The 22,482-nt window shown below is 45.6% G+C and overlaps 1 protein-coding gene across 1 annotated transcript in view; it reads right to left on the bottom strand.

Annotated features, from left to right (window-relative positions):
* Window positions 1–22,482, bottom strand: part of Myo3b (myosin IIIB) — a 288,989-nt gene that overhangs the window by 44,553 nt on the left and 221,954 nt on the right. Inside the window, exons 29-30 of the mRNA XM_041631591.1 lie at window positions 15,968–16,052; window positions 15,007–15,103 (exon numbers count right to left, since the gene is read on the bottom strand). Coding sequence (XP_041487525.1) covers window positions 15,007–15,103; window positions 15,968–16,052 — 182 coding nt within the window. The remainder of the gene's footprint in view (window positions 1–15,006; window positions 15,104–15,967; window positions 16,053–22,482) is intronic.

Below are 22,482 nucleotides of genomic sequence, written 5' to 3'. Positions count from 1 at the left end.
TCTCTATCACTACATATGGTGGCCATGGCTGAGCCGGTGCCATAGGGACTGGAAATCCTGCCAAGCTTCTGCCTGAGCGGGGTGCCCACCGCAGGGCCATGGAGCACAGACAGCAGTTAAAATATCAGTAGATTCAGGTGTGACTGCTAAGCCGACAGAAACATCTTGAGTTTGGGACCACACGGTCTTCGCATGACTGCAAAGTTAAACGAACAGAGATGGAAAGAGGGCAGTCTGCTCCTCCTTCCTCGGCCTACATGGAGTACAGGTATAAAGCTTGCTCTTTAGGGACAGAAATCGAGTTTCATACACAGCTCATTAAAGGTTTCTAAAGACAAAGACTCGGGACAATCGGATCTTTGTCTTCTTGCAAGGCTTTCCCCTGAACTCTAGCTTCATTCTATGTTCCCTTAACCTTTCTTCCGGTCTGGGCTGGGTTCCATATTTGAGAAGGTGCTCCAGGGGAGGGGTCCTTAACCGTAGGCCTCCTGATCCAAGGACCAAAGTGACTCTCAGTATTCCAGGAACAATGCTTCCTATCTGGATAAGTGTGGGCGATGGTAGCTGCTTCCTTCTCTGGGAAACAGAGTGCTTTGTTATTTTGTTCACAAAGATCCGATATAAAACATTAATTTTTCTTTTGTCTTGTAGCATAAGGTTCTTTAATATAGAAGAGGTAATTAAAAAGGGCGGGGGAGATGGCTTAGTGGATAAATCAGGGCAAGTTTAAGAACCTACGCAGGAATTCCCACCACCCAAGGAAAAACTGGACACAGTACATCTGTAACCTTAGCTCTCCTGTGGGAAGATGGGCAGTTCACAGGGTAGCTAGCACAGGCTGTGCGGTGGGGAACAACAGAGACCTTGTCTCAAACAGGGTAGTGTGAGGACTGACGCTTAACTTTTGACTTTCACACATGCACTATGGCACACACAGACACACACACACACACATTTTTTCAGATGGAAGCCACACCCACCACCTCAACTACAACCCTAAAGCTCCGCGCCCAGGCTTGCTTTCCTTTATTATCCCGTCCCCTGCCCCTGTTACAACAACTGTAGACTTTCTCCCTAAACTGGAAAACTCTTTCTACAGCCAGGAATGTTTGTGCAAGAGCTAAATCTGTTTTCCCAAAATCTAAAACAATAGTCCCGGAAGTTTAGTCCTTTCATCCCGGGTCTTCCCCAAATACCACACTGGTTTCACGGTCTCCTTCCAGATTTGTTCCCTTGAGTTTAGTAGAAGTTACACTCTGTGTTCAGATGACCAGTGTTGCCTAACGGTAGGCACCCTGTGAAGGCTAAGGTCCGGCAGACAGGACTCCTGATGTGTCAGATTCTAGGGGTTAGAAACCATGACTCCTGCTTTGCTTGGGATCACCACTCAGAGTGTGGAGTTTGAGAGACAGCAGACTGGCTTCACAGTCCCCCTCCCCCTCTCTCCTTCCCTCCTGCCTCCCCATCCCATTCTCTCCCAGAAAGGCAATGACTCTCCACCGTAGCACATAGTGAATGGGCAGGCCATGTACTCCTGAGAGCCTCCTCCTGAGGCTGCATTAACCACCCTGGCATCCTCATAACCCAAACTGCTACAGTTGTGTGAAGAAAACGTGGCTTAATTTAATTAGCACCAAGAACTTCCTGTATCCCCACTGTCCCCGGGAAAGGCAATAGGACTATTGATTTTTAGCTAGTGCTCTCCGGGGAAGTATTTGGACCCCAAATAAAGGATGTATGGGCTCAAAATGATTGTGTTCATAGTTCTATAACTTTCTACTATTTCCAGATGCTATTTCTACTCTTCCTCTAACAAGGTTAGATGGCGAAACAGTAGGCTGAAGGTTTAAAAATAGCTTTGGGTACAAAATATCAATTTACTATCTGGACATGTATCGCTGTCTGTGATCCCAACGTTTGTGATTCTCGAGTGAGCCTGCGAATTCTCTTCCCTTGGCCCCAGGTAATCTCAGCACTTGGCAGGCTGAGGCAGGAGGATTTGCAAGTTCCAGGCCAATCAGGGATACACAATAAGACCTTGCCTTAAAACAAAGAAGGGGAAAGAGAAAGAGTAGGAGGAGAAAGAGGAGGAGGAGGACGAGGAGGAGGACGAGGAGGAGGAGGAGGAGGAGGAGGAGGAGGAGGAGGAGGAAGAGAAGGAAGAGGAGGAGGAGGAAGAGAAGGGGGAGGAGGAGGAGGAGAAGGAGGAGAAGGGTGTTCTCCACTAGGATACATGTGCCACCGCTTTCAATTTTTGCAAACATTATCCCTGTACATCTTTGCAAAAGACTATCTGACTGTTCACAGGAAAGCCAAGTTGACCCATGGCTCTACGTTTGTAGTCAGATCCTCCCACGGTCGTTGCCCTCTCTTCTAATCCTGTAAACACCTGAACCAATGAGTGATACACTTTCAAAGCCTCTTTGGTGCCCTAACATTGATATTTCAAGGGCACCACCTGTATGAAGTCAGTGTTGCCCCCCTGATAAATGAAGATGTTCTAGGCACAAGAACCTCCATCCCTGCAGAATACACCACAGCAAGCTATGGCGTGCAACCCTTATAGCTGGGGCTTCAAACAGCTATGGGCTTTGCCTCTTCTTCGAGCAACAGAAGATCCAAACAAAGTCACGCCGCAGCTAAAGCAATGCCATCTGAGTGGAAATTGTATTTTAAACACAAACAAAACCAAGCACTCCATATGCCTTCACTTTATTTATCATTGAAGTCAGCGTGGTCGAGGAGAAGAGGCAACTGTGCCCAGAAGGGAAGTCCCTGGCCTCCCTCCTCTGGTTTGCTTCACACTCGGCCCATCACCAGCAACACACCAGGCGCTCTTTCTGCCTCTATTTATGCACTCACGATTTTACATTCCACTTCTCAAAGAATTCGGGGACTTGGAAAAATAGTTCTGCACAAGTGAACACGATGGTCAACCTGATCCGATCAAAAAAGGCCTATGGGACAAATAATGCGCACCTTTTGGTGTATCCATGAGGAGGATACCTCTGGAAGAATGGACTAATAGGGGACACCCACCTGGATGTATTTCAGCACTAGCCCATAGCTGGGGGCTTGGGTTGAAATCAAGAGGGAAAGGAGAAAGCCAATGAGGACCCAGCTGCCCAGTGAGGACCTCCATCACACGTCCCGGCCAGGATGAGACGGAACCTCTCCATCACACGTCCCGGCCAGGATGGGACGGAACCTCTCCACCCTTAAGTCATTTTCTCAGGTTTCTTGTCAACAGTGGTGGAAAAGTTAACGGACACAGCCAGGTTTTAAGGACTTTGTCATGTTGCAGACCACAGAGAAACTGAGGCTATGGGCTTGGTACGCAGAGAAGTCAAACAGAGGCGGTTGGAGTGGCCCCGCCCTGAGCACTCACTGTTTCGGCATATCTCGGCACAACCATAGCTCAATCGCACCCCACCACTGTTTCCTGGGCGCATCACACTGAGGCTCATTTGTAGGGCTTCTGGGTGGTTCTAATGTTGCTTGTTTTACATGTAAAGCTGCGACAAAGGATGTGGAATTTTACTTAAAAGCAAAAAAAAAAAACAAAACAAAACAAAACAAAAAACCCTGTATGACTCCGTTATTCCATCCTACATTCTATCAGACTTTTCAGAATTTGGATCTGTGCTAAGACTACTTAAGATATAACGTCACAAACACTTGTGGCTGTTTCCAACGTAGGAAGCAGTAAAACACGTGGATGTCTTAGGGTGATGCACAGTTGTCACTGCTGCCAGAGGTGTCAGCGTTTGAGGAAGAGCTGCTTAGTTTACCATTCCCCTCCCACCCCCAGGGAGACATGAGGCCATGTAGATCCACAACACCCACATCAAAACCTGTGGTGGTGGTGTGTGTTTATAATACTAGTGCTCGTGCAGTGGAAATGGGCAGCTCTCTGGGGCTCATTGGCCCACCTACCCTGGTTAGAGATGTCCATGCCTCAGCCAAAGACCCTGTCTCAGAAAAAAACAAGGTAGGTGGCTAAGGAAAAACATCAGACTTCCACACGGGCGCACACACACACGCATGCACACAGATACCATTACTGTGTGATGTTTGAAATGTGAAAAAGAACATCGTGCTTTCTACGATCCCTTGTTTTGGATTACCCAGAGCCTTCTCTAGTATTGCTTAAACTCTGTAGTCATGGGAAGAAATTCACATGACCACTTGAGAATCACAGATCACGAAGATTTTGTTGGTATTCATTTGATCAACCCCAGCTGGTTATGATTCTGGTGAACGGCAGTTTTCACCCTCCATTCTGTTACGGAGGCATTGGGGTGATAATTGCACCACTTCCCCTTCACCCTCTGCTGTTGGATTTGATCCTGCTCTTAGGAAGCAGACTGGGAAGACAGAAGACATGCTCCTCATGACCATGGATGCAGCACATGCAGATCAATTATCTCAACTACAGATTGCTTATGCAAAAAAAAAATCTATAATCTCTTTACTGGATATCTCATTTTAAAACACAGCAACGTTAAGGGTTGGATTGGCAGACCGCATTAAAGTCACAGTTCCCTGACTCAGGCATGGAGTATTGCATTTTATCATGAGGGATTACCATATAAACCTGGACTCAATCGTATGATGCTGTGAGGTACTCACACACTGCCTTCCAGGCATCCCTAGGAAGACACCAGAAACACTCGATTGTCTTCAAATTGCTGGACCTCCTCATCCCTTTGTGTATTCTTTTTATCAGTGTGGTCTCAGAGTTCTACAGATTTCAGTATCTTTATGTTCAGTGTGAATGTCTGTATTAAGTTGACTGGTGAAAATGCCCTTGAAGGAACTGGAATTTCCCTACTGGCCACTCTCAGCTCTCTCCACCAGACCAACATTTAGTCGCCAAATGTATTCGTTACTGCTCTTGTGACTGTCGCAAAACCCGACCAAGCAAACTTGGCTCACATTTTGGGGGAGTTTCAGTGCCCCCTGGTGGGATCTTGTGTCCCCAGACATTCAGGAAGCAGGCCAGCTAAGCCTCAAAGACCCGCCCACAGTGTGCCACCTCTGCATCCAGGTCCCATAACTCCCCCAAGCAGTGCCGCCAGCTGAGGACCAAGTGTTCGAACATGTAAGCCTGTGATGGGCATTTTAACATCAGGCAAACAGATCCAGAAAAACTCAAAGAGCCCTCCTAAACGAATTGTAATATTTCATCTTTCCTTTTGTAACCTCAACAGTTAAATCCCTTAATCTCCTGTTTCAGATGTTTTCCTGTGAGGAGTGATTTGAATATCATCAGTTGGGAATTTCTAAGAAAATAATAGTAGAACTTCTGTGCTTTCTAACTCCATGTATTTTCATCATTAAAAGCAAAGCGTACTTGATGTTCTAAAACCTGCTGTAAGGGGATGGACGCTGTGAGCATTCGCTGATTACTGCAGTCAGACACCTTCAAGATGCATACAGGTCTGGGATTTCTACGATGGTGTCATGGGAAGAGGCTTTGAGCAGAGGAGGAGAAAGACAAGGAGAACTACACTTTCCTTTCTGGGAGGCAGAGACCATCCCTCTGGGCATTTTCATCCAAATCCAACGTGATAACCCACTTTCTCTTTCATCCAGAGTATCAGACAGTAAAACAAAGCACAGAGCTACCTCACCCAGGTATCGTGACTCTACAGACTTTTCCAAGGGCCACTGCCAATCCTTTTCTCCACTTTTACATGGAGACCGCCCTCATTTTCCTAACAAATGTGACCGTGCGAAACAGTCAGATGGAAATGTCATCCCATAGTGCCCCATCTTATAAGGTCCACTCCCGGGGAGACAGCTGTTGACCAGAAACACTTGCATGTGACTGATGGTGAGATCTAAGATGCCGCTTGAAATGAAGCTCATTTCTACCCTACAGACTGCCTGTAAATAGTCAGCCTAGGGTTACTATAATGAAATACCCAAGGCTGTTAACTTATAATGAGAATGGGTTTCTTTATCTCATAGTTTGAAGATTGGACGACTCTTTGGTTTGAGCTTCTTGTGAAGGCATCATCAGATGGCAGTGACCAGGAGCACATGGCAGAGAAAACTTCACTTCATGAGCTAGGAGGAAGGAAAAAAAAGAAGAGAGGGAGGGATGAAGGGAGAGAGGAAGAGAGAGAAAAACCTTCCAGGGGCCTTGAATCTTCCTTGGAGGCACACCACAGTGACTTAAAAACTTTAAAGGGTCTTCCGAAGTGTTTACTACCTCCTAATAGCATTCTCCTGGGGGCCAAACCTTTAAGGACAGGTGTGGTGGACAAGCTCACAGGGCAGCATTGCTGGGTCAGGTGATTCATTAGCACCCGCTCTCCAAACAAGGTTGATGTCAGGAGCCTTTCTATTATCTCTCTCTCTCTCTCTCTCTCTTTATCCTAACCTATTTAATAGATAAAAATAAAAATTTCATTTCTAATTAAATTTTGAGGCAAATGCTTCTTTATGAAGACATGGGTCATTTGTTTCTTCTCATTTAATGTATTGCCCTTTAGCATTCTTCCTAAAGATGGGGGGTTGGATTTTCTCCCCTGCAGTTTGAGGAGGTAATAAACAGTAGAAGAGCATGTTGTTGAATGTGACAGGAGCCTGGTCTGCCCTCTGAATATGTAGGAAGGAAAGATGTTAGAAGAGGAGAAATTGCTCAAACAAATCAGCAGGAGAAACTTAGGCTGATGTGAATCTAAAACCACTCTTCCGTGTTGTCTGAAGTGCTTGGTGAATGTAAGCTTTGATGGTTAAATACTGGGGCTGGGAAGGCTCCCGGCCGGCCGTTAAGGGCATTGGTTGCTTTTCTGGAGGACCTGGGTTTGGTTCCCAGAACCCACAAGAAGGCTCACAACCATCTGTAGCTCCAGTTCCAGGGGATCCCGTACCTTCCTCTGGCCTCTGAGGCTACCAGGCACATGTGTGGTATATAGATATACATGCAACCAAAAATCCATGTATGTGAGATAACAAAATGAAAATAAAAATAGTTAAATCTTATGCTACAAGGTGTCTGTACCAAATTTCTGTAATGTCTTGCTAATTTCAAAGTTGTAAAAAACTTTCAATATGCACTACAAAATTAATTTTTGGACAAACACATTGTATTCTTTATGCTTCTACCAACACACCAACAGGATATATCTTTTCTCTTTCTCTCAACTTGGAATAGTACCATTTTATGCCACACATTATTTCCAAGAGGCAAGCCTAAACATTTGCCTTGGAATCTTAAAACCTCTAGGTGGTCCTTCTCTTGCTTTAAGATCTTGGTATCTCACAAAGATGGACCTGTAGTAAAATCTGATGATTCAAGAGGGAAGACCTGACTTGTGTGACTTAAAAAATCCTCTTGTTTGTAAGCCACCATGAAGTTGTGCTCTGAGCCCTGTGCTCAGGTGACTAGGTTCCACTTTGAACAAATATTACTAGTTGTTTGCTGTGGAATAATCCTCTTGAACACTGTAAAGGTTTGCCATTTGCTGAATGGCCAGTAGCCAGGCAGAAAGTATAGGCAGGTTGATCAAACTAAGGATGATGGGAAGGAGAAGGGCAGAGTGAGGAGTGGCCAGCCAGACACAGAGGGAGCAGGAGATGAATGTGCCATGCTAACGAAGGTACCAAGCAATGTGACAAAGCATAAATAGAAATATGGGTTAATTTAAGTGTAAGAGTTAGCTACACTTAATTAGTGTAGTAACAAGCCTGAGCTAGTGGCTGAGTATTTATGATTCATATTCAGCCTCTGAGTTGGTTATTTGGGACCTGGTGGTTGGAACAATATCTTCCCTGTTTGCTTCCCTATGGCAGCCTTCAATCACAGGAGAAAACAAATGTAATCAACTCAAATATGTTTCCCAGCTTCCTCTGCAAATGAAGGAAGCAATGAAATGTAGGCAGAAGACATGAGTGTGCGTTCTGTCTTGATTCTTTTTTCAATTCTGCTTAGTTATATCTTAGTGAAGGAAAGCTTCAAACTTCAAAACATAGATATCACACCTCCGATGCCACTGAGACCAATGAAACCAGTGGCCTAAGAAGTTAAAAAAAAATTAACATCTAAATCCAGATCAACACTAATGAGAACCAGAGAAAACCAGCTTCCAAGGACAACAGCGACAGTAATTTATATTGTGTAAAATTGGCATCTAAAGTAACCCCAGAAGCACTGTTCCATTTTGTAAGGCACTCAAAGTAAAACGGAAAATGATCTTATTTCAATTTTTATGTCCCATTTTTGAGTATAGAATACTAAGAAGTCTCCTCCTCTCTCAAGCATGGAAAAGTGAATAACTGTAAAGCAATTGTTTTATTAAAAAGAGTAAAAGTGATAAAGAAACTCAACATTTCTGTCTTTTGCAGAAGAATCCCAAGGTAAGGCTGGCCATAGTGGTGCACTATTTGCCTGTTTGGAGGTGGGCATGTATGGACTCCTTTGGTGTCCTAGAGGTGCTTGTGACATGTGGTAGTTTGAACGAAAATGGCCCCATAGGCTTATGGGGACTGGCACTACTGGGGGCGTGGCCTTGTTGGAATAGGTGTGGCTTTGTTGGAGGAAGTGTGTCACTGGGAGCAGGCTCTGAGGTTTCAGATGCTTAAGCCAGACCCAGCGTCATGCTCTCTTCCTGCTGCCTGCAGATCTAGATATAGAACTCTGAGCCACCTCTCCGCAGCACATCTGCCTAGATCTAGATATAGAACTCTTAGCCACCTCTCCAGCAGCACATCTGCCTAGATCTAGATATAGAACTCTGAGCCACCTCTCCAGCAGCACATCTGCCTAGATCTAGATATAGAACTCTGAGCCATCTCTCCAGCAGCACATCTGCCTGCTGTGGTCATCCTTCTTACTATGATGACAACGGACTAAAGCTCTGAACCCGTAAGCTGGGCTCAATGAAATGTTGTCCTTTATGAGAGGTGCTGTGGTCATGGTGTCTCTCCACAGCAGTAGAACCCTGATTAAGGCATGCTAGAAAGCAGCCTGCAAAGACTTGTGAAATCATCAGGCGATTTCGGGCCTCAGAGTGCAGCAGAGCAGACTGTCACTGGGGTCTATGCTCAGAGGCTCTGTCATAAGCATTGGCGGCTCCTGTAGGCCAGCACTTGTTTACCTGGGTACCCTAGGCACACACAGGTGGGTTAGAGAGGACACCTATCTTAATCCTCTTTTATACAAGAGCAAGAACGTGATGCGAATTTTCCTGGGCCTCACAGCATAATAAAAACTGTCCGATGAGGTGGGGACTTCCCTCACGGCCTGAATGAAATAATGCAAATCTGGAGTGAAGAATGAGCTGCCTACGCAGTTGAGGAGTGTCCTGGCCAGAGGGCAATCCAAGCGGAAGATCAGAACGCAGAGTGCGTCTGTGTTAGTCTGAGCAGAACTGTTCAGGGCATGCGCAGATACGACAGTACGGAGCCAACAACGGATACTCTATAAAGGGATCCTAGGATAGTCTGTCTTTAACAGGTACCTCCAACATTCAGGCCCCAGGGAACAAGTCAGTGTGGAAGCTTTCCTTTGTAGGATGACTCCATCAAGAGCAGAAACAAACCCAGGGCTCTCTGCTCTTATCTGATTTTCCCACCAATGTCTGTTATTTAAAGTGGGGGTGCATCCCATGGGAGAATCCGGCCATTGTGTCCTGGCACACAAACGTCTCCTTTGAAATTAAGAGCGCTCTGCCTTTGGTTCTCAGATCTGTTTGAATTTGTTCTGTAAATAGACTGCTTAGTGAAGACATCTGGCACGGACTTAACGAAAGGGATATCATTAACTCTCACCTTAAAAAGACGAGGCTTTGGGAAACCCGAGTCTTCGAAGGTTTGTTATTAGGTCAGCGGCTGTAGGCGGGCTACGCTCACTGCTATGCACCCTCAGACCTTTCCAGATGGTGAGGAAAGAAAACCGGGGGTTGAGTCAGTGGGACCCTGACTCCTCTGCGCATTGCTTGCCTTGGTTATGATGCTGTCACAGCAATAGAAAAGTAACAAAGACACCTACCAAGGCTATATAGAAATTCTTTGTCACACACACACCCCAAACTCAGAAAAAAGTATTATACCTAATTTCAGAAAATGAACAGAAGTAAAAAGAAAAACCATTTCTACCATAAAACCAATCTATGTTTGATTTTAAAGCTGAGTTTAGAATGAAATAAAGTAGGCGGCTAAGGTTAACAGGGGAGTCTATGTGTATTACATATTATATCACGTAAGTTAGGATCAAAGCCTCTCTGCCCTCATTTCTCAGTCCTGCCATGGGCATGAGTCCTGGAAGCTGAGGACACAGCACCACCTCGCCGTCTTTGGCAGCTGTGCTCCTGATGTCTGGGCCAACGCCAGGACTTGGCAGGGACAGAAAGCACATCCCAACCTAACTCTCACAGAGGAGCATGCCAAGACTGGGCAGTAACAATCTGGGCAGCAGTGATGTCATAGGATTTGTAATGAGCTTTTCTACATGGCAGGCACAAGAGCAGACTATGGGTGATTTGGGGGAGTATGGTGGGGTTTGTTTTTTTAATGATTTTTTAATTTTTTTTATGTATTGGTGTTTTGCCTGAATGTATGTCTGTGTGAGGATGCTAGATTCCCTGGAACTTGAGTTAACAGACAGTTGTGAGTTGTCATGCGGGTGCTGGGGATTGAACCCAGGTCCTCTGGAGAGTAACCAGTGCTCTTAACCCCTGAATCATCTTTCCAGCCCCAATGTGCTGTTTTGAATAAGAATGACTCCCATAGCTTCATATATTTGAATGCTTAATCACTAGGGATGGAGCTGTTTGAAAGGATCGCAAGGATTAGGAGGTATAGTCTTGGAGGAGAAAATGTGTCACTGAGGGTGGGCTTTGAGGTTTTCAAAAGCCCTTGCCAGGCCTAGTCTCTCTCTCTCTCTCTCTCTCTCTCTCTCTCTCTCTCTCTCTCTCTCTCTGCCTGAAGATCAGGGTGTAGCTCTCAGCTGCTGCTCCAGTACCAAGCTCAGTACCATGCTTCCACCATAATGATAACACGCTAACACTCTGAAACTGTAAGCCAGCCCCAATTAAATACCGAGGTTTTGTTTGTTTGTTTTTGTTTTAAGTAAGAGTAGCCTTGGTCATGGTGTCTCTTCACAGTGACTAAACAGTGACCAAGGCAGGGAACTTGTGGCCTCTGCAGCACTTGCCTGGCAGATGTTCTCTCCAGGGCTTCCATTAACCTCTGTCAACTGGGAACCTCCCTCAGGCCTCCACCGCAGTCAGATCTCACCGTGGACCCTGGGGAGGGAGGGAGGCCTGGCCACATAAGTAGACTCTGTCCCTTCTTCATCCCTCAAAGTTCTCGTCAATGCAGACTCATAAGAAACCCTTGACTCTTAGCACGGACACTGTAAAATTCTTTTAAAGAGCCCAGTTTTGGACAGAGGCCTCAGAGAGGGTTACCAGAGGTGATAGCAGTTGGTGTGTGGAGCGCTCTGATGGAATTATGTTTACAACACAAAGGCAAACAAACCTCGTCCAGCACAGGAGGCCTTGCGTGATCCAAACATGACTGTCACTCTCTGACAGCCTTCAGGCTGCCTGGTGTCCCTCGTGCCTGACTAAATTAGTAAAGGAATTCAGAGCCATCTAACTGAAAGGAAGAAATCAAACCAAGTTGAGATCAGTTTGATATCAGCGAAGTGTCCAAGGGAGCAATTGCTTTTCTAGGTACTTTTAGTGGGTGATTACTTTTCTAGGATTTCTTTTTATTATATGTCACAAAACTATCAGACAACAAATCAGAAAGAAGTCTATTGAAAACAAACAAATAAGCATCAGGTTTTTAAAAAAAATGAAAATTGGTGACCCAAGATGGATTCTGGCATGTAGAAAATATTAATAATACTTTTAAAAATAAATACATGAATAAATCAAGAGAAGAACAAATGTCTAAGAAATACATCTTTACATAGTAAGAACCTGTTTGAGATTTTATATACTTAGGGTTAGGGTTAGAGATTATATACAATCCTATAAAGTATTTCACTGATTGGATTAATGGTGAAGTGATGGGCGCCTGTCTCTTTCTGAACATATTCATCTATATGAGCAATGTGGGCTGGCTGGAGACAGTTCTTGGATTCCTTAGCTAAGGGCTCTGTTCAAGTCCCTTTTTTACAGGCTGAAGTGATGGCTGCTCTGGAGTCCCAGATTGAGCACCTGGGGTTTAGTTCCTGCCCCTGACCTACCAGAATCTTTCAGGAGCAATGGTGTCAGTCCCCCAAGTCAGAAGTCAAAGGACACAGAATCGGGGATCATCATGGGCCATGATGAACACAGGGGATTCTGACAGAGGGGACAACACAAACAAAGCCACATGAGAAAGAATATACTGGGCATGTCCACAGAGTAGAGAATAGTTTAGGGATTCTTAAAATCCTTAAAGGAGAAAGAGACACCAGTAAAAATCAGAGCCCGAAAGTGAGACCAGCATAAGAACACAGAAAGCCTGCAATGACGTCAGAGTTGACTCTGGGCGGTGGAGGCGGGGGGGGGGCAGAGGGGTGGGGGACTGGGGGAACACTGGAGAGTGGAGGAAGCAAATGGCACGAGTAGAGTTATGCTTCAGAAATGCTGCTCAGACTCCCGTGCATGAGAGGAGTGGAAGGAGGGGGAGGAGCCAGGAAAACCACTTAGGCTAGAAGCCGCTTATATGAGTATAAGGGGAGATAATAGTGATGGCAACTGACTCAGGATACAGCTGTTTCCACTGAAGGAAGGGACAGCTGTGGGAAATACCTAAGAACCATTTCTAAATGGCAGATTTACAACTCCCTAATGAGTCTGACTTTGGGAGTATATTTATAATTTCTAAGACTAGAAAGATAATGGCAATTCCAACAAGTCTTTTCTACGCCTTTGGTTAGAAATACACTATGTGTTTCTTTCTGAACGATTCCATCAGGACCCAAAGCCTTCCAACAAGAACCGATCTCTCCTCCAGCCACCCATACTTGAGTATTTCTGTAGAAACGGCAGGTCACCACAGCCCCTGAGCACCCCTTCCCGTGAGCCAAGCTCTGTGCAGCACCCTACACTAGCACTGGTTCATGGGTCTCCATACGGCCCTCCCGTGTATAACTGCTGCCCCTCTCAGTTTCTAAACATGGATACTGCAGTAGAACTGTCCTGCATGCTGGTTAATTTCCATCGCTGGTGACTTTGGGTTAAAAGATGCAGGGGGCATTCCTAAAGCACATGTGGGGGGCACGGCTTTGAGGGGGTTTCCGAGGAGGTTTAACCGAAGAGGAAAGAGCCACCCTGAAAGTGTGCAGCATCATTGCATAGGATGTGGTCTGAGGCTGAATAAATGGGAGGAAAGGGAGGGATCCATTACTGTGGATTCTGCATGAGCATTGGCCTCAGACGCCGCCTCCATGGCATTTCCCCACTATGGACTGTTTTATCTTAAACTGTAAGCCGGAATAAACACTTTGTCCCTAAAGTTGCTCTCTGTGGGGAGTTTTGTTCATTTTGCTTTGTTTTTTTTTTTTTCTTTTCTTGACCCAGGGTTTCACCATGTAGCCCTGGCTGGCCTGGAACTTTCTATGTAGACCAGGTTGGCCTCAAACTTACAGAGATCTGTCTGCCTCTCCCTTCCAAGTATGGAATGAAAAGCATATACCATCACGTTCGGTTTTTTTTTTTTTTTTAGCAAAATGTGCAACTCATTTTATCAAAATGATGAGAAAAGTTACTGATATATCACATAGCCTGGTTACTATTACCCGGAGAGCAGATATGTGAACCCAGACAGGCCTGACTTTAGACCTGTATTTCTAACTATTAAACCCATACTGACTTTTATTTTTAGGGAATTACATATATTTCATTTGTTTTTAAGGCATGGGGTAAGTGTGTGTGTGTGTGTGTGTGTGTGTGTGTGTGTGTGTGTGTGTTTGGCATCTTGTATGTATGTGGACTATGTTTGTGTGTGCCCAGTGCTCGTGAAGGTCAGAAAATGTCCTCAGATTCTTTGAAGCTGGAGTTATAGATGGTTGTGGGCAGGAGTCAAACCTGGGTCCTCTAGAAGAGCAATCAGTGTTCTTAACTGCTGGGCCGTCTCCAGCCGCAAGATTTCTCTCCTTGAACTAAGGGTATATCTGTTCATAAATATATCCTACAATCATGGTCTGTACTTCATCTTCCAGAAGCACTGGTTATAGCTGCCCACCAGTCTGAAACTGACGTCTACCATACTCCATAGCAAGGAATTTTGTAAAGGGGCTAGGATTCATTGGCACCAAAGACAAGTGGCGAGGCGTCTGTCTTTTGCTAGGTAAATGGGCTTGCTACCCAGAATGCAGAGGTATTTTCCAAGTCCATATTCGTTGCTAAACCAGAGATTTTGTCCTTGAATGATTGATTGATTAACTCTGCTGCAATATAGATGTTTCTTTCTTTCTGACAAAAGAAGCTTAGGAATAATTTCAGAGCTTTACAAGGGAAGTAATGGCCCTTGCTATTCATTTAAGCACATGAGTAGGAGGGTAAACTGCTACCACTTATGTATGTATGAATATATATACTTTGGCTGTGTGAAGCAGAGTCTTGATGTAGCCTGGGCTGGCGTCAAACTTGCTGTATATCCAAGGCAGGTCTTCTTCCCTCTGCCTCCTAAGCGGGATTGTGCTGCCTTGCCAATCTTAAACGGCCACCTTTTGTTTTTGAGACAGTTTCTCTGTGTTGCCCTTGCGGTCCTAGAACTCCCTTTGCAGACCCAGAGGGCCTCAGACTCACAGAGATCTGTCTGCCTCTGCCTCCAGAGTCCTGGGATTAAAGTTACACACCACCACTGTCTGGGGTAAACAGCTACTTTTTAATATGACTATTGTTCCCAGCCTTTATGGCTTCCTGCTAGCATTACATCATTTTACCATCTGATTAGGTCCCAACTTCTAGACAAGCCTTCATGAACAACTCACTGGAACGTATACCAGCATGCAAATGGTCAAACTGCATGCATTCCAAATGTCTTCCTTACCAGGTTTGGGAGGGCCTTCGCAGCTGTTCGGTCTTTGGTGAGCTGGGGCAGTGTGACATGTCCAGGAAGACGACGCATCGGTTCCAGCAACTGAGAGCTAGAGAAAGAAGGAGTGAGAGAAGTGACATTTTCATCCTCTGGTGAAGTAGCCTAAAGGACATTAAAGTAAGGGACCCCGGCCCTGACTTTATTGATGGCATTTGCATGCTCTCTGTGTCTTAAATAGAACTTAGTGAGGGTCCTCGTCCTCGCCTGGGGCAGTTAGGAGCCAAGCCGCAGTACCTTTGACTTCAGCCACCTATTTCCTCCTCTGCACTAACATCCCCCTCAACTACTTAGTGCAGGGCAGAAAACCAGCCACGTGCCAATTCTCCTCTTTACTTTATTTCTACCCTTAAGAGAGAAACAAGAAGACGTATAGGAAGGTATTAATCTGCTTGCCATTTCTAAGCACATCATCCAGAGGATTTTGGTTTTTTTTTTTCTTTCAATCTTACATATGCTCGGCAGAGTTACTGGCAAAAACTGTACATTTTCTTCATTTCACCCTTTCAACATCAAATAGGAGGCAGCAAAAATTGGATCAGACTTCAAAGCCTGCTGTGGGCTCCAAGTCACAGAGAGACGCCTCCATTTCACGTGCTGAATTCAAGCAGGGTATCAAAGTGCTACCAGAGAACCTCAGGTCCTCTCTCAGAGAGAGACTCCACCATCTGCAGCGGGGAGGACTCAAATCACCTCAGGGAGTAGCCGGCGTTTATTCTCAGCCGCGAATTTCCAGGCTTTTGATTCTCCCTTCACTGTGCCTCCCTGTCTCTCCACTGAAACAAGGTTCTTTAGCTAGGCTTTTGTCTCAAAAACTTCAAAATATCACTACAAGTTTCATGTTTGGATGGCTGGGCCAGGCAGTCACAAACAGGCTCCATGCCTGCAGACTCGGGCCAGACTGAAGGAGTGTTACCTCAGCATCGGGACGTCCAGCTGCCTTAAATGCATGTTCCGAGGCAACATCACAGCCTGGTGGGGAACTCCCAGCTTGTGGATGCCTAGAAGGTCAACAAAAATCAGGATCTGTAAAAGGCTTGAAAATTACAATAAAAACTAATAGAATTACTATTGAGAAAAAAAACATTGTTTTCCTCCCAAAACCAGATATGCAAACTTGTCCCTTCAGCTTCTGTAGCGTCTTGTGCCAGTCCTCGATCAAAAGGACACTGTCCACGCAAAAACTGCCTCCTACCGGCCTTGCCCCTCTGTATTCCCACAGATCCACAGACTACCTACAGCCCTAAGACCTGGAAACTGCCCCTTTGAAGCTGTGTGCGTTAGGGAGCAATGCTAGGTTTGCCCAGGTTTCCCATGCCAGGTTTGCCAGGTTGATATGAGGCTGTGTTTTCTGCTCAGGGAATTCGCCACACTCTGTAGCAAGAGGCACACATGGGTTTGGGAATGATGGGTGGGGCGTGGTGGAAGAGTCTCCTTGCTACAGGGATGCCCCCCTTCCACAGTCAGTCCACACTGGACCTCTGCAGCAGAGGCAGGGCTGACCACAGGGTCTGAAGTTACGAGACCAAAAACTTATTAACATCTAGTAAACTGCTAAATTTCCATAGGAAAAAAACTTTGGCACAGTTGAGCCTAGTCAAAAGCGCAGAACAAGGTTCAGTTGACCTGGAGGCACATGCCTGTGACAGCCTTCAGAAGGCAGAGGCGGGAGGAATACTGCAGATTGGAAGTCAGCCAGGGGTGTACATAGACCCTGCCTCGGATAGAAGCCAGCAAGAGAAAAGTACTGGCCTCAGAGGGTAAATCTGTGTTCTGACCTTGCCTGAGTATCCCTGCGCTCTCATGTAATTCTGGGTAAGTTTCAAGTATTCTGGGTTCTAGCTTTCTTCAGTTATAAAGCAAGGGAACTGGGAGAAACTGCTCTTAAGGTTACCTCCAGTGCTACGTTTTAAATCTTATTAATTAATTAAACTGATTAATTCATTTCAACCCTTGTGGGCCATTCATGAATACATCTCGGTGGTGGTTATTAATAGTACACCAATCAAACCCCCCAGGACGCGGGGAAGGGGTTGTCAGTTTTTAGCATTGCAAGCCGCCCACATGGAAGGTAAGGGATCAGAACGGCTGCTTTGCACAGTCTTCATCAGCGCCTATCTCAGCGCCTGGAGCATTAAGTATTTGGTAAATGTTAGTACATGTTGGGGAGTATTGTTTTAAGGTGTGTTTCTTTTGTTTATGCAGCATTTGTTTAACTCTGTGAAACTGTGTTACTGTGCCCATCTAAAACACCTGATGGTTCTAATAAAGAGCTGAATGGCCAATGGCAAGGCAGGAGTAGGATAGGTGGGGCTGGCAGGCAGAGAATAAATAAAAGGAGAAATGAGGACAAGAGGGAACTAGGGCCAGCCACCCAGCCAGCCATAGAGTAAGAGTGGATACACAGAAGTACACAGATACACAGAAGTAAGAAAAGGAAAAAGCTCAGAGGCAAAAGTTAGTTGGGAAAATTTAAGTTAATAAAAGCTGGCAAGAAACAAGCCAAGCTAAGGCCTGACATTTAAAACTAAGAATAAGCCACTGTATATGTGATTTATTTGGTTGCTGGGTGGTGCCCCCCACCAAGCCAAAAGAGTGAAAAATCAAACTACAAGTATAAGTTGGGTAAATTCCAAAATGTATGGCCACATAGGCCAGGAAAAATATCCTTAACAGTAAATTTAAATTGACAAATTATTTATATTGCACTTCTGGTGTTTAAAATGTTCTAAAATATCCAATATGATCTTGACAGCCATCGGAGAAAAGCACTTTTATACCTACAGTGGTGAAGAAATGTGGTTTAGAAAGGTAAGGTCCTGGGAAGTTTTGACTATTAGGCAACTAACAAAACAGTATTCATTTTTAAAATGTAATATTGGTTTGTTTCTTTTGCGTGTTTACACATGTAGTATTTGTGCATATGTGCATGCATGATCGCATGTGTGTAGATAGGCACGTGTGTGCATGTGTGCATGGAGGCCAGCGGTTCACAATGGGTATTTTCCTTGTCCATTCTTTATTTACTGAGGCAGGATCTCCCACTGAACCTAGAGCAGGCTAATTCGGTGAGCCTAGCCAGTCAGTTTGCTCCATGGGTCCGTCCCCTGTCTCTCTCTCTCTCTCTCTCTCTCTCTCTCTCTCTCTCTCTCTCTCCTTGCCTGCCTGGGTTTTACGTGAGTTCTAGACTGAAATCCACCCTCACATTTAACAGGAAGTCCTTTATCCACTTAGTCCTCTCCCCAGTCCTGAGACACTGCCTTTCGAATCAGCACCCCCCAAAAAAGTTTTTAAAAAATAAGTCTTCAATTTCTGTTAAGATTTACAAATCAATGAATCTGTCATCAAAGGACTACGAGGTTCTTCCTTCACCACACATGTCCGGGGCAGCTGGGCCTCTCAGAAACATTGCTAGCCTCTCCTGCAGATGCCTCTGGGCTCAGTGCAGTTGGTATATTTAACTGTGTACTCTAGGGAGGATGGACAACCCCAGCCACCACCGAGAACCTTTCTTCTAGGAATCCACCTTAGAAAAAAAAAAAAAAGCAAGCAAACAAACAAACAAAAGCAAAGAGGCTGGCACCTAATTCTCTCATGTGACGGATGAGGGGCAGTACCAAGGCTGGCTCGCCACATGCTCCCCTCAGAGTGCCTGCATCTTTCTTCCGCAGTGAAGATCATGAAGCCAGCTGGCTCTGTCACGCTGTACTGGTAGCACAGTGGGAAGTCACTCTGGGCTAGGGTCTGGGCCTCAGCTTCACAGGCTCTGAAATTCCATTTGTCAGTTCAGTGAGGAATGATGGACAGGGCGTTCGGAGTTACACTATAACCAATCTCATGGAGTCGCACATTTGAAAAGCAGGATGACGGGCGGGGTGTAAGTTTTGCAAGGGGCAGGAAATTGGACCAGATGTGTCCCTTTGCTAGTGAGTCCATACATTCTGGAGACCAAAGTGCTGTAGAATTAGAAAGTGACATCAGAGGACGAGGCTCATCATTGGGCTTGTCTGACAGCTGGTCTCTTCCTGTATCAGGTTAGACTCTTACTGTCTTCTCTTAGATGAGAGTTGAGACACAGCAGGTGCCTATTGAATCTCTTTTTCCTTTTTTGGGGGTGCAGAATTCCAGACAGGGTTTCACTGTTTAGCTCTGATTGTCCTGGAACTTGCTTTGTAGACCAGGCTGACCTCAAACTCACAGAGATCCACCTGCCTCTGCCTCCTGAGTGCCGGGATTAAACACATGTGCCACCACCGCCCAGCTGAGTCTCTCTTTCCTAAGCCTCTCTTAAACTGCCTTCTCTGTGTACTTTTTTTTCATTAATTTTGATTACATTTAGAAAGTTATGTCTCGTCTTGTATCAATTATAACTTCTTGGCGCCTAAACAAATTGAGAGCAGTATTAGCGCTGCAGCTTGAAAGCTTATGCTAACTTCAAAGCAGAGCAGGTTACAGCCACATCGTCCCTGGTGACTGTAAACATAGTGTTTCTGTCAAGCTTGTTCCTTAGGTGGCAGCTCTGGGAGAAACGTTGCTCAACATAACTAGCAGCCTGTCCCTGTCCCTTTGAGGACACGGGACCAAAGGAACTCAGTTTCCTGTCCCTGAGGGGCCGATGTCAAGCAACCCAGCAGGCAAGGTGCTCCAAGCAGGTTGTGTGAACAGAGTAGGCCTCTACGACCCTAGAAGGGAGGCAGGTTTTAGATACATGCACCCCCAGCTGTCTTTATGGACCGATTACCATGAGAAAGAAGAGATTGGAAGTAGTTCCAGGACATTCAAACCACAAAGGTAAATGAAGCTATGTAAGGCGGCAGGGGGAGGGGGAGGACAACACAGGGACGCGACGCTGTTCTTTGATATGGGATTCCCCTCTATGTTGAAGCCCATGTGCTGACTTGAGACTGGCAATTTTCATTTTAACTATATCTAGGTAGTTCTAGCTACCTCTCAAGGCTTCTTAGGGTGTATGTGCATCTGTGTGATTATATATGTGTGTGGTATATGTGCAGGTGTGTGTGTGTGTGTGGATACAGACCAAGAATAAAGTCCTGTGAGAATTCTGAGGGCTTGTGAGAAAACTTTATGAAAATTAGACAAGAGTCTTGTGACCTCAGTTTCCTCAAAACCCAGTCTTGTCCTGGAATGTGTTTACATGCTCTTCCGAAGTGTGGCGGACAGGAGCGAGTTCACTTCAGCTGTTGCTATTCATAGATGTCTCTGTGCAGAAACATGTTTTTGCCACGTGTAACTTGTCCTTGGGATTGGGCACTTTACCAGGTGACTCACCTCAGAGTTTATTGTGTCTGAATGTGGGTGGCACCATCCCACGGGTCCTGGTCTGAATAAACAGAGGGAGGAAAAGAAGAAAGCCTGCAGGATGCTAGCGTCCTCTCTGCCTGCTTCCTGATTCCATGAGATGTAAGCAGTGGTATCCTGTTCTGCCACTGTGTGTCTGGTGGGATGGGCTGCATCTTCCAACTGAGAGCCAGAATAAAGCCTTCCTCCCTTAAGGGCCTCTCCTCAGGTGATTGGTCACAGCAATGAGCAAAGTTGCTGGCCGCAGAGTCCCTTGCCTTCTGATCCATCAGCTCTTCCTACCGAGAGTTCACAGCTCTGGCATTATTTCTTAGCTGAGGGACAGTTATAAACCCAGGCCCCTGAATCTCCATAATCACTAATCTGTGAATATGTACCAACATCTTCTTTTCTGACCAAAATAAATAGCCAACAGACCTGACAAAATATTTTCCATTCTCCCTTTTTTTTTTCAGATTAAAGACTATTTTCTGTGATGAAAAGTGATGCCACAAATGTACAAAAGGTGCTATTTTCTGTATCCCCTACACTAGATGTTATCCCGTCTCTTTAATTGTCACAGCTTTTGTTGGAAACCGGTACCTTGACATTTTTCTCCCTGACATTTGTCAAGAGGAAAATATTGTCATGAGCTTTACTGTATGACACCGTGGGACTAAAGGGCATAAGAGAAGAGTAAGGAACTTAACAGGATGTGTTCAGAAAAAGGAACCCAGGAGAATTGCATTTAACAGCTTGGCTTATGTTTTTATTTTTCTCATTTGTTCTAAATAACTCAGGATTTTAATAAAAACATTGAAACACACATCTCCTATCTCTCACCAGTCAGCGTTAGCACCGAAGGAGTTGGATACAAAAATCTTACTTAAGTATGTGGACACGTGATTGCTCTAAACTAGCTGTGTTTTTCTGTTTTAGAACATGACTCAAGGACTAATCCACGTGAAGGACTCCAAGAGCTAACGAACATTTTCTATTGTACTGCTTTAAGTCAGAGCCAGTTAGGTTTGTGGACTTAGGCTAATTTCCCGAATCCTACTAGGCTTTTATAGATGATCATAGCTGTTCACCCTATTGCTTTTCTCCAGCGGTGAGCCTGCAGTGTTAATTTACTAGCTCTTAGAGTCTCGCTTCTTTTCTTTCCTCCCCTCTCCGGCATGACTCTTTAGCATGGCAGCTGTCACTGTAAAAGCCTGAGGTGGAAGCAGAGGCTTTTCCTCCTCCCGATGAGAAAGGTACCTTATTGGACAGGTGACACTCCACTGACAGACAGTCGTGGGCTTTTTATCAGCACCCAGCCTCTGGCTGGGAAAAGGAATGGCTGGGAACAGTGACAGGATGTCTGTGATCTGAAGGCAGGCAGCACGGTCTGTCTGAGGGCCACAGTCTGGGCAGGAGGGCTGAGCAAGGCTTCATAATGCACTGTGGTGGGGGGAGGGTGGGGTGGAGTCACCAGAGACCAGGGCAGCAACAGAAGCAACCTTCTTGTTGCCTGGGGAGTACAGAGGGCTTGGTGGGATCACCTCATTCATCCTCAAACCACAGCTGATGGGTTAGGTCCCTGAACATCCCCATTTCACAGATCAGGGAGAGGAAGCTGGGCCACCTGCCTGAGTAAGCAGTACAGCTCAGAACCAGATGTAACCCGGGTCTGGCTGCTACAGAGCCTGTACTCTCTGTCCCCAGCACTGTTTTGTACAGGACACATCAGTTAATCAAACCATTATATCGGGGATCCTAATGACTGGCACCTGGTGTAATCAACATTAAGCTCTGGAAAATATTCAAGAACGGATTAAGAGATGCTCTGCTCTATCACGAGGTCCTCTTTGAGCCCTGTCTGACCTTTAAACCTACCTTGTATATATGGGGAATGCACACCACGCCATGCTTAGGATCTGACTTGGTAGCAAGCCTTCTCTAGATTTTATAAGAGCAATACATATGACCCGTGCAATGCAAGCCTTCTCATAGCTCTCTGGACACCATCCATCCGTCCGTCCGTCCATTTGTCCATCTGTCCGTCCATCTGTCCATCCACCAATCCATCCATCTGTCCATCCATCCATTCACCCACCCACCCGTCTGTCTGTCCGCCTGTCTGTCTGTCCG

This window comes from Microtus oregoni, unplaced genomic scaffold (genome assembly GCF_018167655.1).
Source record: "Microtus oregoni isolate MIOR12 unplaced genomic scaffold, Mior012 000037F_ref0000500, whole genome shotgun sequence".
NCBI lineage: Eukaryota > Metazoa > Chordata > Mammalia > Rodentia > Cricetidae > Microtus > Microtus oregoni.
This window is presented reverse-complemented; position numbering and strand designations above follow the sequence as displayed.